This window comes from Scleropages formosus, chromosome 12 (genome assembly GCF_900964775.1).
Source record: "Scleropages formosus chromosome 12, fSclFor1.1, whole genome shotgun sequence".
Classification (NCBI taxonomy): domain Eukaryota; kingdom Metazoa; phylum Chordata; class Actinopteri; order Osteoglossiformes; family Osteoglossidae; genus Scleropages; species Scleropages formosus.
The window spans coordinates 17,524,252-17,538,944 of NC_041817.1; the positions used below are offsets into that span (position 1 = coordinate 17,524,252).

Consider the following 14,693-nt stretch of genomic DNA (forward strand, 5'->3'; position numbering starts at 1 on the left):
GCTATGTATAAAGAATTGCAGTTTTAAGAGTCAAGTTTGTTTAATGTTTCACATCCATATTAAAGAAGAGTCACACTGCTTAATTGATAGCAACAGCATGTAGAAACAGTGGACTGCTACTGTTAAGACTTTTTTGTAACAGTTTAATTTTGTGTTGGCTGACAATGTTGCAGTCAAAGAGTATCCTACCCAAGTTACAAGTTCAGTATTAATCTTTAATCTGAGATGAAGAAAGATGGCGGTTCCAGCATAGGACTAGGAAACACCTGAACACACCATCTCTGCTTTTCATGTGTTTGAGAGGAGGAGGAGGAGTCTGATTCCAATGTAAAGGGGGTGTGGGAACACGGAGGCACAGCGGGCTTGACCGAGTCCTGCTCTCCGGTGGGTCTGGGGTTCGAGTCCCACTTGGGGTCCCCTGCGGTGGACTGGCGTCCCATCCTGGGTGTGTCCCCTCCCCCTCCAACCTTGCGCCCTGTGTTGCTGGGTTAGGCTCCGATTCGCCAAGCGGTTTCAGCCAGTGTGTGTATGTGAGAGATTCCAATGTGTGATTTTACAGCTTCTGTGAGAGCTTTCAAGTGTCATAGTCAGTTAGCAGCATACTGTTCCCTAATGCACTTCTTTTCCTGAACTGGCCCTGAGGTGCTGGAAACAGATCTTGAACAGTATTATCAGAAGGGCTATACCCCTACTGTTGTTCATGATTATGAATTTATGATTTTTTTCAATAATAAATTAGATACCATTAGAGTATTGATTATATCACCTTTCCCAGGCTCTGAGTAAAAAGAGATCAAACTCTAGTCTCATCACATCCAATACAACTGTGCAGTGTGTGCACCCCTAAAGTAATCTAATTACCACAGAGAATATTATGGATCTATGGACTGATGTAATGTAAGCTAAAGTCCAGCTTTTAAATACATAAATGCATAACTGAACTCTGATACTTGAACAGCTGTGTTTTCATTTCAGATAGTAAAAGCCAATGCGAGATGTAAGCAGGAAAAATTCCAAATGTCTGTACCTCAGCTTGATGTGATCCACAGGGAGCAAGAGCTCATTGGCAGTACCCAGCTTGGTGAGGGCAGAGAACAGCTGGCCACGCTCCAACCAGGCTGCATCATCTGAGCCCTCCACGCCCCGCCACATCACACACAGCATGACCTCCAGCAATATGCGGGACAGCTCCTCTTCCGTCCGCTAGGGGGGAAACACGCACACAAAGATTAGCATATGGTTATTTGCAGCAATGCAAAAGGGGTTAGCAGGGACACCCACACCCCCACTCATTTGGCCTCCACGGATACAGACGTATACCCTCTCATTGGGACAGGGAGCAAGAATTTAGAGCTCAGAATGGGCAACACCAACAACAGATTGGTCCATTTCTACATCTGCAGTCTCACTCACCTCTGTGCTGCTGAAAGACTCCCCAAGTGACATGTCGTCAGTAAACAGGAAGCTGTCATCTGTAAGAGAAGATGATGTTTCCTGTTCGACTGGGACCCCAGGGAACGGCTTAGCTGTCTCCAGAGGGGAAGGTGTGCTGGGCATGCTACCAGGAGTCTGGCTGCCACTGTCTCCGTGCTCATAGAGATGCACATGGGTCAAGTCTAAACTCAAACCCTCAGCCTTCCCACTCCAGGGCTTGGGCACCTGAGGCTCCACAGGGGTATCTGCAAACGTCAGCAAGTCCCCATTTTCAAGGCTGTCCAGAGAGCGGTTGTCCACCAGGCTGTCTGAAGCATCTTTGTCCTCATCTGTTCTCCCCCCGGTGCTTTCGGTGAGACTTCTTTTCTCTGTTAGGGGTTCTGGTCGACTGCTGCTCCCCCTACTGAGGTCCAAGCTACCAATGCTGCTGGCATCACTGCGTCCAGCCAGCCCCTCAGCCCATGATGGTCGCAGGAAGAGCTTGGCCAGGGTCTCCTGCCAGCACAGCTGCTTGGAGATCTGCAGAGCAGCATCCTGCTGGGACTGCAGGAGATGGTAAAGCTGTAGAAGACAAGTGATGCGTAAGCACAGGGCACATCACATTTGTCTGAGTGTCCTATCAGTCCGTTTCTTACCTTCTTGCACACTAGTAGTCGTACATTAAGTCCCGCTCGGTGGGTCAGCTGGACCAAGGCCATTAGATCCTTGTAGTTCACTACAGGGTCTGAGGTTAAAAGAAATCTGAGATCAGTAACTCAAGATAGATAAATTTTTAAAAAAAAAAAAAAAAAAAAAAACCCTCACAGTCCTATGGAATAAAAGCCTGCCAAAGGATCTGAAATGGAATGAACAGAAAGCTAAACCCTCTAAACTAGCATTCGTGCTGGTGGTTCTGCCTACAGGTCATCTCAGCCAAGTAGTCTCGCTACACTGCTCTCACACCCCACTGCAAAGTCATATTAATGTGAACAAACCTCAGCAAGGACATCCCAACACACACTCTGTTTAATAACGTCCTACTCAGATTTTAAAGCCAATCTAAAATATTAGCTTCAGTGACAAATGGTGAGTGGAACCCCCAAAAGCACAAGTTAATTCACATAAATCATTGAACGGAATGAAAAGAATCCTCTAGAAGGCACCCAGCTCACCTGTGCAGAGCACCTGGTTGAGCAGGCTCTTCATGAGGGCAGGTGTGACATGCAAGTCTGAGAAGAGGAGTGTTAGGCCAGAGTAGCCCACCTCCCTCAGCTTCAGTCTCTGCTTACTCTTCTCGTAGACACGGTCGCATCTTAGCATACGCTCAAACAGCTGTAAAGGCACACAACACACATGTGCATACATTGCGGCATACGGCTGGCGCGCTGCATTACGGAGTAGATGTAACATGCTGTTTTTCTTTGCAAATTGTTTATAGCTAATAATATTTCAGGATGCATCATTAACCCTGCTGGGATTTACAGATGCAGCCCTTACTTACAGAGCTACTTGCTGCCTACCTTGAAGACCAGCTCACGCAGGCGATCTGAGTGTTTGCCGTTGAGCAAAAGGGCATAGAAGGTGTCAGCTGCCCCCGGTTCAAAGAGCAGCAGGAAGAGTTGATCTCGTGCTCCACTTGTCTGCAGGAGGGTAAGCAGCAGCTCCAGCATCCCACAGAGCTGCACAGGACATGAAGCAAGGGGTCAGAAACCAGAGAAGAACATGAGAGATGACAGATGGTATAGGTAAGGAAAATTCTTTCCCTTAATAAAATCCATTTGAAGAAAATGAATTGGGGCTGAAGTAGAGTAAAATGGAACGAGACTAAGAACAATGATGGCTGAAAATGTGACAGACCTTGCTTAGTTCACTGAACCCTACCGTCAAGGTGAAAGCTTTCATGCTGCATTACACAATGGATCTTGTTTGCTTCCATTGGGCTTCTCCTTTATTATACAACCAAATCCTTTATCAAATTTGGGACTGACATATGGGCCTCCCTCACCTGCTCCTCATCACCAATGGCAGCAATGTATCCCAAGATACTCTGCAGTTCTTCCTGTGTCACACCCTTGCTGATGTAATACTTGAGTAGGCCATAGAGTGAGGCACGGATGGTGCGGATGTCATCCTCACTCAAGTCTCCATCCCTGTTGCCACTCCTACAGTGAAGGAAAGGATCACAATCCGGCATTGTCAAACATGTGTTGTACTCTGATACAGTGGGGGTGAAGCACAAACCAGCTTCAAACAGCTGGGTCAATGACCAGTGGAAGACAAATCACACAAAAGCAGACCGACACAGCATGATGGGATATGGAGACTCACCCATAGTAGAGGCGGATGGTATCAAGCAAGAACTGTACCCCATACTTCTTCCTAAACTGCTTCCTGTTGTCCTTGATGATGGTGGACATGTACTGGATGTGACCTTCACCACAAACACAAGCGCTCATTGTAATCACCATGGCGCAAAACCAAGTCGTGAGCTCTGACTGGCCTTGTGATGAACCTGTTGACCACCAGGTGTGAGGCACACATGCATGTGCACTAGCGTTAAAAAGTTTGGGATCACCCAGAAATTTTCATGTTTTTGAAAGAATCACTTTTTTTTTTGTTATTTAAAAAAAAAAAAAAAAAAAGGTACCATTACATTTTACAAATATAGCCAAAACATCATTACTAATGTTGAAAATAGTTATTACTGATTACTGCATCAGATTGCCAAGTAACTGAAGATTTTATACAAAGGTGTCCACTACTGTGTTGAGAGAATAAGCCAAACTGGATCTAACGGGACAGAAAAAGCAGAAGAGCCAGATGCACAACTGCAAAAGAAGATAAGTACAGGGTCTAGTTTGAGAAATAGACGCCTTACAGGTCTTCATTTGGTTGCTTCGTTAAAGAGTACACGTCAAATACCAGTGTCAACATTGAAAAGAAGACTCGGGGATTCTGGCCTTATAGGCAGAATTTCAAAGAAAAAGCCATATCTGAAACTGGCAAATAAAAGGTTAAAATGGGCAAAAGAACACAGACACTGGTCAGTGTATATCCGGAAAATAGTGTTATGGATGGATGAGTCTTAGTTTGAGGTGTCTAGATCTAGGAGGAGAACATACGTGATATCCAGAGCAAATGAAAGGGTGTTGGAAGAGTCTATGGTGTATTCTGTCAAGCATGGTGGAGGAAATGTAATGGTATGGTGCTTTGGTAATAGGAAGGTGAGACATTTACAAAGGGGGCAAAATAACAACCATAAAATAGTGGTAAACTTTCTAACATCAAGCCTTCCCCTGTGGTCAGCGCTTCATTAGTGCAAATATCATGCAGCAGGACAATGACCTAAAGCATACTTACATTTAAGTTCATTTAGCACACTTCTCTCCAAAGCAACTTCCACTGAGCACTAGTGTTATTAGCCCACACCTTATTCAGCCAAGGTGACTTACACTGCTAGATACACTACTTATGATGAGTCACTCAGCCATACACCAGAGAAACAAACTTTGTCACGCTCCCTCAAACAAGCACACACGACGACTTGAGTCACCAATCCACCTGTCTTTCAACTACGGGACGAAAGCAGAGCACCCAGAGGAAATCCACGCAGACACAGGAGGAACATGCAAGCTGCACACAGACTGAGTGGGGATCAAACCCACATCTTCTCCCATCACCTGTTTGGTGAGGAAGCAGGAAGCCAGCGTACTGTCTTTGACGGACTTGCTGGCACAATGGAGGATTCTTTAACGAATGTATTGCTTTATCCATAGAACAGTTATATGAAATAAAAATGTTATGACACGATTACTGTATTGACTATCATTGCTGATCAATTTAATGCTCCCTTGGTGAAAAAAAGTATAAATTTCTATTAAAAACATGAAAATTTCTGGGTGATTCCAAAGTTTTCAATGCTAGTGTATACCAACACACAAACATCTTACCAATACGTAAGGGGAAATCGCCCTGGTTCCAGATGCCAAAGTTGAAGAGCAGATGCGTGTGCAGCTGTTGCAGAAGCTGGGAGTTCTTCTCTATGGTCACCTGCTCCACCAACAGCTGGACAGCCACTAGAACATTCACGTCCACTAAGTACCTAGGCAACTACAGACAGAACAGATGGCAATCCCTTATATCCCAGGAAGAGAGACAGAGCTCTGTGGCAAAAAAGCTGCTGTAGGGCAAGACCAGGATGGTAAAAATCAAGATGCCTGACCTTCTGCAACAGGGCGCCTAAGGTGGCTACTCCATGGGAGTGTAGCAAACTCTCCTGGTTGATTGGGTGTCTCAGGAGGAAGTGTTTGAGCACCAGCAGGAAGGTGGCAGCGAGATTCTTTTCTAGACGGGCTTCTGAATTATGAAAATAAACAATTTGTCTGACTTTTGTGCATCTGCAGTTATGTGTAATGTGTACCATGTGCACCAGGGAAGAAGAGAGCCAAATATCTCTAAGATGACCTTTTGTAACTCCTGGTTAAAAGCAGTAAATGACATGAGAACAGAGCAGAATTTTAAACCAATCCACTGGTGCTGCTGAAATTAAATCGTTTAGCAAACAGAAAAACACTCCTGGAAGTTCTTCAGGTGTGGCACAGACAAGAGCAAGCAAACTTCCAATGTTTCATGCTATTTACCTGAAGCCCTATTTGAGGGCAGAATTACCCAGTCCCCCTCAGCAGGGGTGGCCAGCTCAGGGGTGATGAACTCTGAGACCATTGAGTCGGGCTGAAGGTCCAGGGACACCAAGGCAAGCTGCTCCAGAATAGGGAAAAGCACAGGTAGTCCGCCCACGCAGTTAATCATGTCCTGGGCAGAGAGGGGGAGATACAGTGTTACAGGAAAAACACCACAAAAAAAAAAGATCTTGAGTATTCTCCCAACAGCATACCTTGATATCCCAGTTGATGACCTTATTCCCCGTTAGTCGTCCATGGAGCAAGTTTGGAGACAGGTCCAGGCAGATAGGGTTGCGGCATGCCTGACAAAATATATTGGTGCAAAGCAGTCGCCAGTATCAGTATTCACATCACTTTGCTTTATGCATGTAGACAGAGGTGAAAGACCGACAGGAAAATGGCACCTTGGGAGAATAGTGCAACAACAATTTGGAGGAAAGGTCTCCCAGCTCAGACTCCTGGTTCCTCGGAGAGATGCAGTTTGGTCCTGCGTGGAATGAGGGAAATGTCATATTCAGAGAGGAACGTACATAAAACTGGGCACATATAATCTCCAGTAGTCCATCAACAACTGGCAACCCTGACCTGAGCTGCACAGGGCTTTGACTTGGGCAGGCTGCAGAGGCTCATGGAATACCATCACACTACCCAGCTGGCCTTGCAGGGAGGTAGGGCTGCCCCACTCGCTGTCCTGTGTCCCTGCCGAGATGAGCTTGGTGACAGATTCCGGTTTTCCCCCAAGAAGGCCTCCCCAGCCAGGGCCCGAGAGGATGCCCCCCAGGGAGGAGCGGGTTGGTGCAGAGCCCATGGAAAAGGGAGGGTCCGGGATTTGGGATGGGGGAGGTGTGGTGGTCCTGTGGCCCGCTGATCCAATGCAGCAGGATGTGAAGGGCTGAAGAAAACCACCACACTTAAGCATTTAGTCTTCCACAAAAGATCTAAGTATATCCATACATATTTGATAAAACTATGTGCATATATGTCATTCATGTCCGTTCCTAAGCACAGAGCCTACACTGCTCTTACTCAACAGATGTTCCACCCTGGAGTAAGCACACCTGACATTGTTCCTCTTACCTCTGTCATGGTTGGGCATTTCAGTGGAGCAGACAGCTTCTGGTGCCCATCCACATAGATATAAACCAAGCTTTGTCCAAAAGGCCTCTTCCCTGGTACATGCACCACTCCAATGCTGTGCTGTGAATAGAACACACAGAAAGACACACGTGCATTGTTTAGCTTGAAACCCTCACAATTCAATCTGTGCATCAAGTACTTTTCGGACAATGAACTGGTGACAGGAAATGGTGGATGACAGTGGTCATCCCAGTGACAGCAACTGCTCAAGGAAATGTCACTCACCCACAGCGAGTCACAGAAGCAATATTCTGGTAGCATGACAGTGACATACTCCTTTTGGTGCACACAGCCACCACCAGCATCCCCGTTGTACTTATGAAGGCCTCAAACCCCGTCCCACTGGCGGTGAAGAAGCTGCGTGCACACAAAAGCCCACAAGCAACTGCTTCACACAATGAACATTCACAATCTTTCACAGAAGCACACTCTCACTCACTAACTCCATGGAAACCTACGCTTCCTAGTCATTTAAGCTGCTTGCCAAAGCACAGTCATGACTTCACACTATTAAACTGTCACTTTCCTGAGGCCCACTATGCCTAACATAGTCCTTCTGCATCTCCTCCATTTCTTACTCTTCTAGAACCAGTAAATCGCTTCTTCCAATTTTCAGTTTCACATTAAAATAAGACAAGGGATGTGAACAATATTAATATCTGAAGGTAACTGCTTGACCATTAAAACATCACACAACACCTCCTCAGTGTGTGGTCTGAATGTGAAACATGAGCTTCACTCATCATTAATAAAAAATTAAACATTACTTCAATACAGCCATTATTCAGATCTGTTTCACACCACTTCCTCAGTAGCTCATACCCTGTTCTTACCTGTACAGCTGTTTTCTCTTTTCCCCCTTGGCTGGGCCCTGCTGGTCTTGGTCCAGACATAGCCAGGCAAGGAAGCTAAAGGCAGAACCAGGCCAGCGCTGAATGGTTGGCACAGCAATCCCAGCCATGCTTGGAGACAGGTCAAAATACTGCATGGCACTCTCCAGGCCCTGCTTGCGCACCATGCCCAGAATTGCCTTTAGGACAGGGCCCACGTAGGGGTGTGGCTTTCGGGTATCGTCTGTGCGCAAGAGACGGAGCAACTGCAACAGCTCTGTCCCACTTAGAGATTGGCTCCCCAGTGCACCCAGCAGTGCAATCAGGCTCTCTGCACAAGCACGGTGTAGGCGGGCATGGCAGCCCAGCGTGTCCAGGATGCGCATGACCATGGCAGCATTGACACAGGTGGCACGCGTCTGCCGGTTCAGGCTGCACAGCCTTCGTAGCCAGTCTGCTGCAAAAATCTGAAGCTCTGGAGACTCCAGGTCTGGGAGCCACTGGATGAGCAGCAGCAGTGGCTGCACATTGCTGATGCCCAGGATTCCTACAGATGTATGCTCCCCTTCCACTGCCTGGAAGTAAAAGCACTAAGAGGGATGAGATCAAAGACCAGGAAAAGGCAAAACAGCAGCACTGAAAGCATTTTCTTACTTGTCTGTACAAATATGGGAACCAATCAGTAGGAAAGTGAATAGCACCTTCTAACATATACACAGCAATAGTCACGTTACCATATTCATGAGTTCTTTCAACAAGCGTCTAGATGGTTGCCCCAGAGACACGAGCACCTCATACAAGTGGGTGTATCCAATGCGTTCCTTGAACACTTCCTGAGGAATAAGGCATTAAGGAAGAGTTAACAGGAAGAGTTCACAGCTGGAAATGCAGTTGGTCAAACAAAAACACCCGTCACAGCATCACTAAGTAGTTTGCCCCATAAGTAAAAGTTCACTCTATATTATTTAAAAGTTACACAAATTGGGCACATGCATTTTTGCATTATTTATATTCTTTCTTAGAACATATTTTGATCCACCATGGCTTAGCTATTTAATGGTTTTAATGCATATACATCAATCTCTAATTTTCCTAGTGAGAGACGGAGCTCCTGCACCACCTGCATTCTACTGAACAGACCTGGTTGTATTCAGAAGAGCTCACCTTGGCAGCTGGGGACTTATGCATCACAGTGGTCAAGGTTTGGATGGTGGCCACAGCTAGGGAGTCCAGCCGTCCCTGAAATACCTGAGTACAGGACAAATAGGTCTTTGTGCTGCCAAGCTACGCAGCAGTTCATTTCCACACCCTCCTTGTCCAACTAAATGCACCTGTCCCCTTTTATTCCTGCTTTAAAGGACATACTGAGCCCTGCATGCAACACAGATCAACTGGAGATGCAACATAAATAGCCTGATGGCTTCAAGTCCAGGACTCCCATCATTGCAACGGATATAACACACACACACACACACGCGCGCACAAGATGACAGCATGCTCTCCAAATGCATGCGGACGTATACTTGCAGGAATAGAAAGGGACTGATTCTGGAAAAATACCCAAGCCTGTGGTCTATTTGACCAACAACCACAACATAAATGTCAGTAGCTTACAGTGCAGTAGCTGCAAATCATTTCAGATAATAGGCAGCAAACTGGATTGCACTTAGCCTGAGGGCTTGGGATAGGTACCCACTCTTACAAACCTTCACACATCATACACGTTGGTCTCTACAGAACCAAGCTTAGAACTAGAGTTTACAGCGAACAGCAGTGACACTTTTTCTCAGCACATGTATAGCTTGACTACAGAATCAGAGACCCAAGCAATCTCTCTGGCTCCTCACACCAAGTGCAACTGCTGCACGTTTTGAGAGCGCCACACACACAGCTCAGTCCAGTCATAGCCCCCAGTCGGCTGACTAAAAGTGCAACCATACACCACCCTTGACGCAGCACCACCAAGGGAGTGAGGGGGCCAGCAGGAAAGAGGCTGTGGTTTGAGAAACAAGGAAATTAAAACAGAAACAAAAACACCCTCACTCAGAAACAACTGCCCACAAACATTAAGACAAGCAGATTGCCTGTAGACACATCAGCAAGGTGACATCATGCCATACAGACAACCCCACATGACCAAACCCAGATACGACAGCAAGAAAGGGTTGGCAAAAAGCAGAAGGGGGTATGGAAATATAACTATCAAGAACAGAATGTAGGAGCAACAGAGCAGTCACTCCATCACAGAGCATACTTTTTCTTGTTCCTGGCTAAATTCACCTTGTTCCTAAAGTAACAGGGAAAATAAGGAAAAATCCCTGAAGGCAACTTACTACTGCAGCTGCCCTGTACTGGAGTGACTGTCTTGTTGGTCAGTGATGTGATGGTGGCAGAATCGGTGGACAGGCCAGTACCTGTGTCTCACCCTCTGCTGTCAGTAATCTGTTGGTTAAATCTTTTTGGCTCTTCTCAGCTGCCTTACACCTAGCATTAACCAGCTGTTGGAGTGAATAAACAAGGCAGCGTGTCAGGTGTAAAGCGGAACAAAAAAGGAGAGGAGAACGGACTCTTTGTGGTGTGGCACGATGCTCCAATGCCAGGGAGGTGAACCAGACTGAAGTGACGTGAAGTCAGTGTGCAAAGTGAACAAGTGTCTTGAAAGACAAGTGCGCCATGGGCCCCAACAGGTCTGGTTCAGGCTGCACAGCCCCATAGCATCATTTACCGCATACACTCACTCCACACTGCCATTCTGTTACACAGCAAAAGACCTTACCTTGCTGTTCTGCAGCAGTCTGGTCAGGTGTTCAAAGCAGTTGCTGTTGAGGAAGATGGCCTGCAGCACAGGCCGATCGGAACACTCAAACATCTCCCGAATTGTGTCTGCGGAAAGGAGGGTGAAATCAGGAGAGATGGTTCAAATTACATATATATACCTGCCGCTGGTCTGAGTTGCTGGCCAGTAAGCTATACACCGCTTCACGCAGGCACCCCAGCATCAGCAGGGCCATGCGGTCTGGAACATCCAAGTATATATATCAGAAGTCACAAGTACAGTGGGATCTAGCTGGATACCAAAATGCTCACCTAACATGTGCACCTGGAGGGCCACAAAGCGGGACTCCCAATGGCGTGACCGTTGCAGTGGTACCCGCCCCCTGACCTGCATGGTAGCAGGGTCAGAGTTCAGGAGCTTGAAGTAGTTCTCCAGCACAGCACCAATCTCCACCTGCCGCTGGTCCGAGTTGCTGGCCAGTAGGCTATGCACCACTTCACGCAGGCACCCCAGTGTCAGCAGGGCCATGCGGTCTGGAACATCCAAGTCCCAGTCCTCTCCATCTGAGCCCTCGCAGTCAGCCAAAACACCCAACAGCACTTCCATGGTCGCCGGAGAAATGGCAAGGATCGCATTGTGCTGGAGAGGAGAGGGACACACACACCCCTAAGCCTCTTCTTCCACCACCACCTGTGCCCCTTCATTCTCAGCCACACTCCCCTGTGGGATTCCTGCTCGATACTCACCTGTCCCCCAGCCACGATGGCACCGAACAGGTGCAGGAGGCAACATTTCAGACTGTTTTTCAAGTGTTCGCTCTCCTGGAAACACTCTGAGATGAGAAACCAAAGGGATAGCATGAAAAAAGGAAAATACCATACAGGACACTTGTAGAAAAGGAAAGACACAGAGGCCTTATACAAACAGGTATTGCAGCCTGTTTCCTTATGCCAAGTCCTTAGTGCTTGAGGGCAGGTATGACACAGGCTGACAGGTTTTATTTATGCCTCCCATGCAAATAAAGCAGAGCACCACAATAGTTGCACTGTCTTTCTGCATCAACCAAAAACATATTGCTTCTAGTAAACAAACCTTTTTCCAATCTTCCAATTGCCCCTCCTGTTAACCATATCAGAACACAAAATTATCCAATAACCCACTGAACTGATCAAAAACCAAACACACAGACATCATCCCAGACAAACCAAATTATCTGGAATTGGGCCCCATTGGGCCAGTAAATAAAGAAATCCTCCTCTAGATTCTCCCTACCACCTGTTCCATCAAACCTGCCACCCTGCTAAGAAACAGGTCCCAGATGAAGCCCGTGGTAGTCAGGCATGGCAGTTCTCTGTGGTGCAGATAAAGACAAGCAGCCACACAGAGCCTATTTGTGCACAGTGAGTGCTGTTCCGGGAGCTATCAGCAGATCTGAGCTGCTCTCCAAACAGAAAAGACAAAAGGCAGATTCTTCTCTAGTAGGGGCCCGCTGGGGCCTGGAGAGAAGTGCTGTCTCTGTGCTCCAGCACGTCAGATCGACACACGGAGTAACGTGGCTTGCTCCTCCACAGTGAACACAGACTTCATTCTTCGGTAAAAATCTCACTTCACCAATTAAGTTTTTCAACACTAGCAAACCATATTGTGTGCCTAACCAAAAAGCTAATTTGACACATACGGGGTGGAGGGGGGGGTGTCCAAATCCTAAAGAGCACAAGTGGGACCAAAGAGAGCAATAAAGTATTGTGAAAGCATTCACATTGCTGGTGAGTGGAAGTATCTGTACATAAGGGTACAGTGGAGATAAGGTAGGTAAATGTATTCCTGTATGCATTTAATGTGTATCAACTTGGGACAGAACAGATCAGTAAATAGGGGCACTGAGGTACACCATGAGCACATTTTAAAATGTATTCAAGGGCTTTCTGGTACCGTTTGAACACTGAGACACTTACGATAGAAAAAAGGGACAAACTCAACCGTGAGTGGGGCAGCCTTGAACTTTTGTCTGCTCTTCTCCACAGCACTCAACTGGTCCCTGCCAAGAAGCACAGAAGATCAGTTGGTTGCCCTAACATTCCTGGCAGACAGCCGGTGTAGGTGGGCCTCAGAGGTTGACCTACCCGCAGATGCGGTGTCGCCAGTTGTGGTAGGGGTCGTACAGGCTCTCACAAAAGGCCAGGGCATGGTGCACAAACTCCTCAGCTGGAGTCTGATCCGCCAGCTCTTTCTCTTTTGTTTTCGTCTTTAGCTGAACAGTAACAGAAAGAGATTAATAAACTATGCCCAGATGAGCAGCAATTGGTAGATCAAGGTCATTTGCCCTGAGGTGCTCCTGACCTGCTGTATGTACAGAGTTGTAATAGTGATAACATGGTTGATATAAGAGCAGGTGCCGATCTCCTCCACATTGGAAAGGTTCCTGTTTAAAAAAAAACAAAAAAAAAAAAGTTGTCACCATGAGATTACTGCAAGTAAAGCAATGGGTATAAGCTTGCTGTCTGATGCCACATTCTGGAGAGACATATGGGCTGGAAGCCCAGAACTCCCTCACGCCACTCGCCTGCAGACCACTATGAGAAACTTGACAAGAAGCAGGGACAGATTCTGCTGCTCCTGCTCCAGCCCATCAGACACCTTCTGGACACATTGCAGTAGCTGGTGGCGAAGAACCTGCAAGATGTTGTCCGGCAGCAGTGACATCACTGGGGGCATTTCCTCCAGCCTGGAAGGAGGGTAGGGGACATATCATCAGGTCTGAAGAATAGATGAAAGCATGGCAGTAAACAATAGGAGACATGCGCTAACCCATAACGACAAAGAATTTGAACCACTACAGAGGGTAAACACCTACCGCTCTTTTATCAAAGATCTATATTTCTTGAAAAACAGCACAGTAATACTTACATTCTTCCAAAAGGAATATAGAACCTGCTACTTTCATGCAACACTGAAGAAAACACATGTTTCTGTGACAGAAGCAAATAACTGAACAGAACCTCTGGGAGTGCAAGACAGCTGCAGTGCCCAACAGATTTGGGGGGGGGGGGGGGGGGATGGTGCAGCACATCTAATGGGATTTAACATGCTTTGCCTACTCCATGCTCCCCTCTCCAATCCCACAATACCCCTCTGCATTTTGTTGAGCATTACATAACCTAATCTGACTGGGCACTTCACCAGTCATGTGACCACAGCTGGGAAAAGTACATCCTTGCAAAGCAGGAGTCTCTCTCACCAGCTCATTTGCTGTCATTCCGATATACGTGAATAGACAGGCAGGACAGGACAGACATGACCTGAACAGGACAAGTGGAATCAGTCAATCACCCAGAGATAAAACAAGTGCATATCAGCAATGCAACAATGATATCTGTGTAATTTCTGGTTGGTTCAGAACTGGATTTCTGTGCTACTGCCCAGAATTTCAACTCACTTCCATAGCTTACACCCTCAAATGCACCCCAGTCCAAAATCTTGAGGAATGGGCTACGGAATAGTTGCTCAATTCCGGTAGCAAGTCTCTCACCTGGTGGGTGGCTTCTCGAAGTCCACGTCCAGACATCTCTCATAGGAGCTAATGAAAATCTCCAGCCACAGCTTCAAGTAGTCTGGATCCTTCTACAAGACAAAGGGCCACAGGTGCACAGTGAAAAAGGTGAAGTAAACTCAATTGAATGGCGTAAGGGTGTTAAGAGGAAGCTCAATGTAATGGCTAAACTGCAAGCCATTATTTTCTTTATCACAGATAGCAACTCACATTGAAGCCTGTGACTTGACCTAATCTAATCTGACAGGGCTGCGATGCATCGCATGGAGCAGGCAGCAAGTGGTGTGTGACCCAGTCTCAGCTAA

General features: G+C 46.8%; 1 protein-coding gene across 1 annotated transcript in view; it reads right to left on the reverse strand.

The window, feature by feature from the left end:
* Positions 1-14,693, reverse strand: part of nbeal1 (neurobeachin-like 1) — a 36,434-nt gene that overhangs the window by 13,512 nt on the left and 8,229 nt on the right. Inside the window, 27 exon segments of the mRNA XM_029256727.1 lie at positions 1,028-1,203; positions 1,414-1,995; positions 2,070-2,158; positions 2,586-2,745; positions 2,934-3,092; positions 3,419-3,575; positions 3,742-3,844; positions 5,364-5,523; positions 5,636-5,769; positions 6,054-6,225; positions 6,308-6,397; positions 6,500-6,582; positions 6,681-6,987; positions 7,173-7,292; positions 7,458-7,510; positions 7,513-7,589; positions 8,066-8,637; positions 8,797-8,895; positions 9,227-9,310; positions 10,839-10,945; positions 11,150-11,477; positions 11,585-11,670; positions 12,794-12,876; positions 12,962-13,089; positions 13,179-13,260; positions 13,402-13,563; positions 14,368-14,459. Coding sequence (XP_029112560.1) covers positions 1,028-1,203; positions 1,414-1,995; positions 2,070-2,158; positions 2,586-2,745; positions 2,934-3,092; positions 3,419-3,575; positions 3,742-3,844; positions 5,364-5,523; positions 5,636-5,769; positions 6,054-6,225; positions 6,308-6,397; positions 6,500-6,582; positions 6,681-6,987; positions 7,173-7,292; positions 7,458-7,510; positions 7,513-7,589; positions 8,066-8,637; positions 8,797-8,895; positions 9,227-9,310; positions 10,839-10,945; positions 11,150-11,477; positions 11,585-11,670; positions 12,794-12,876; positions 12,962-13,089; positions 13,179-13,260; positions 13,402-13,563; positions 14,368-14,459 — 4,445 coding nt within the window.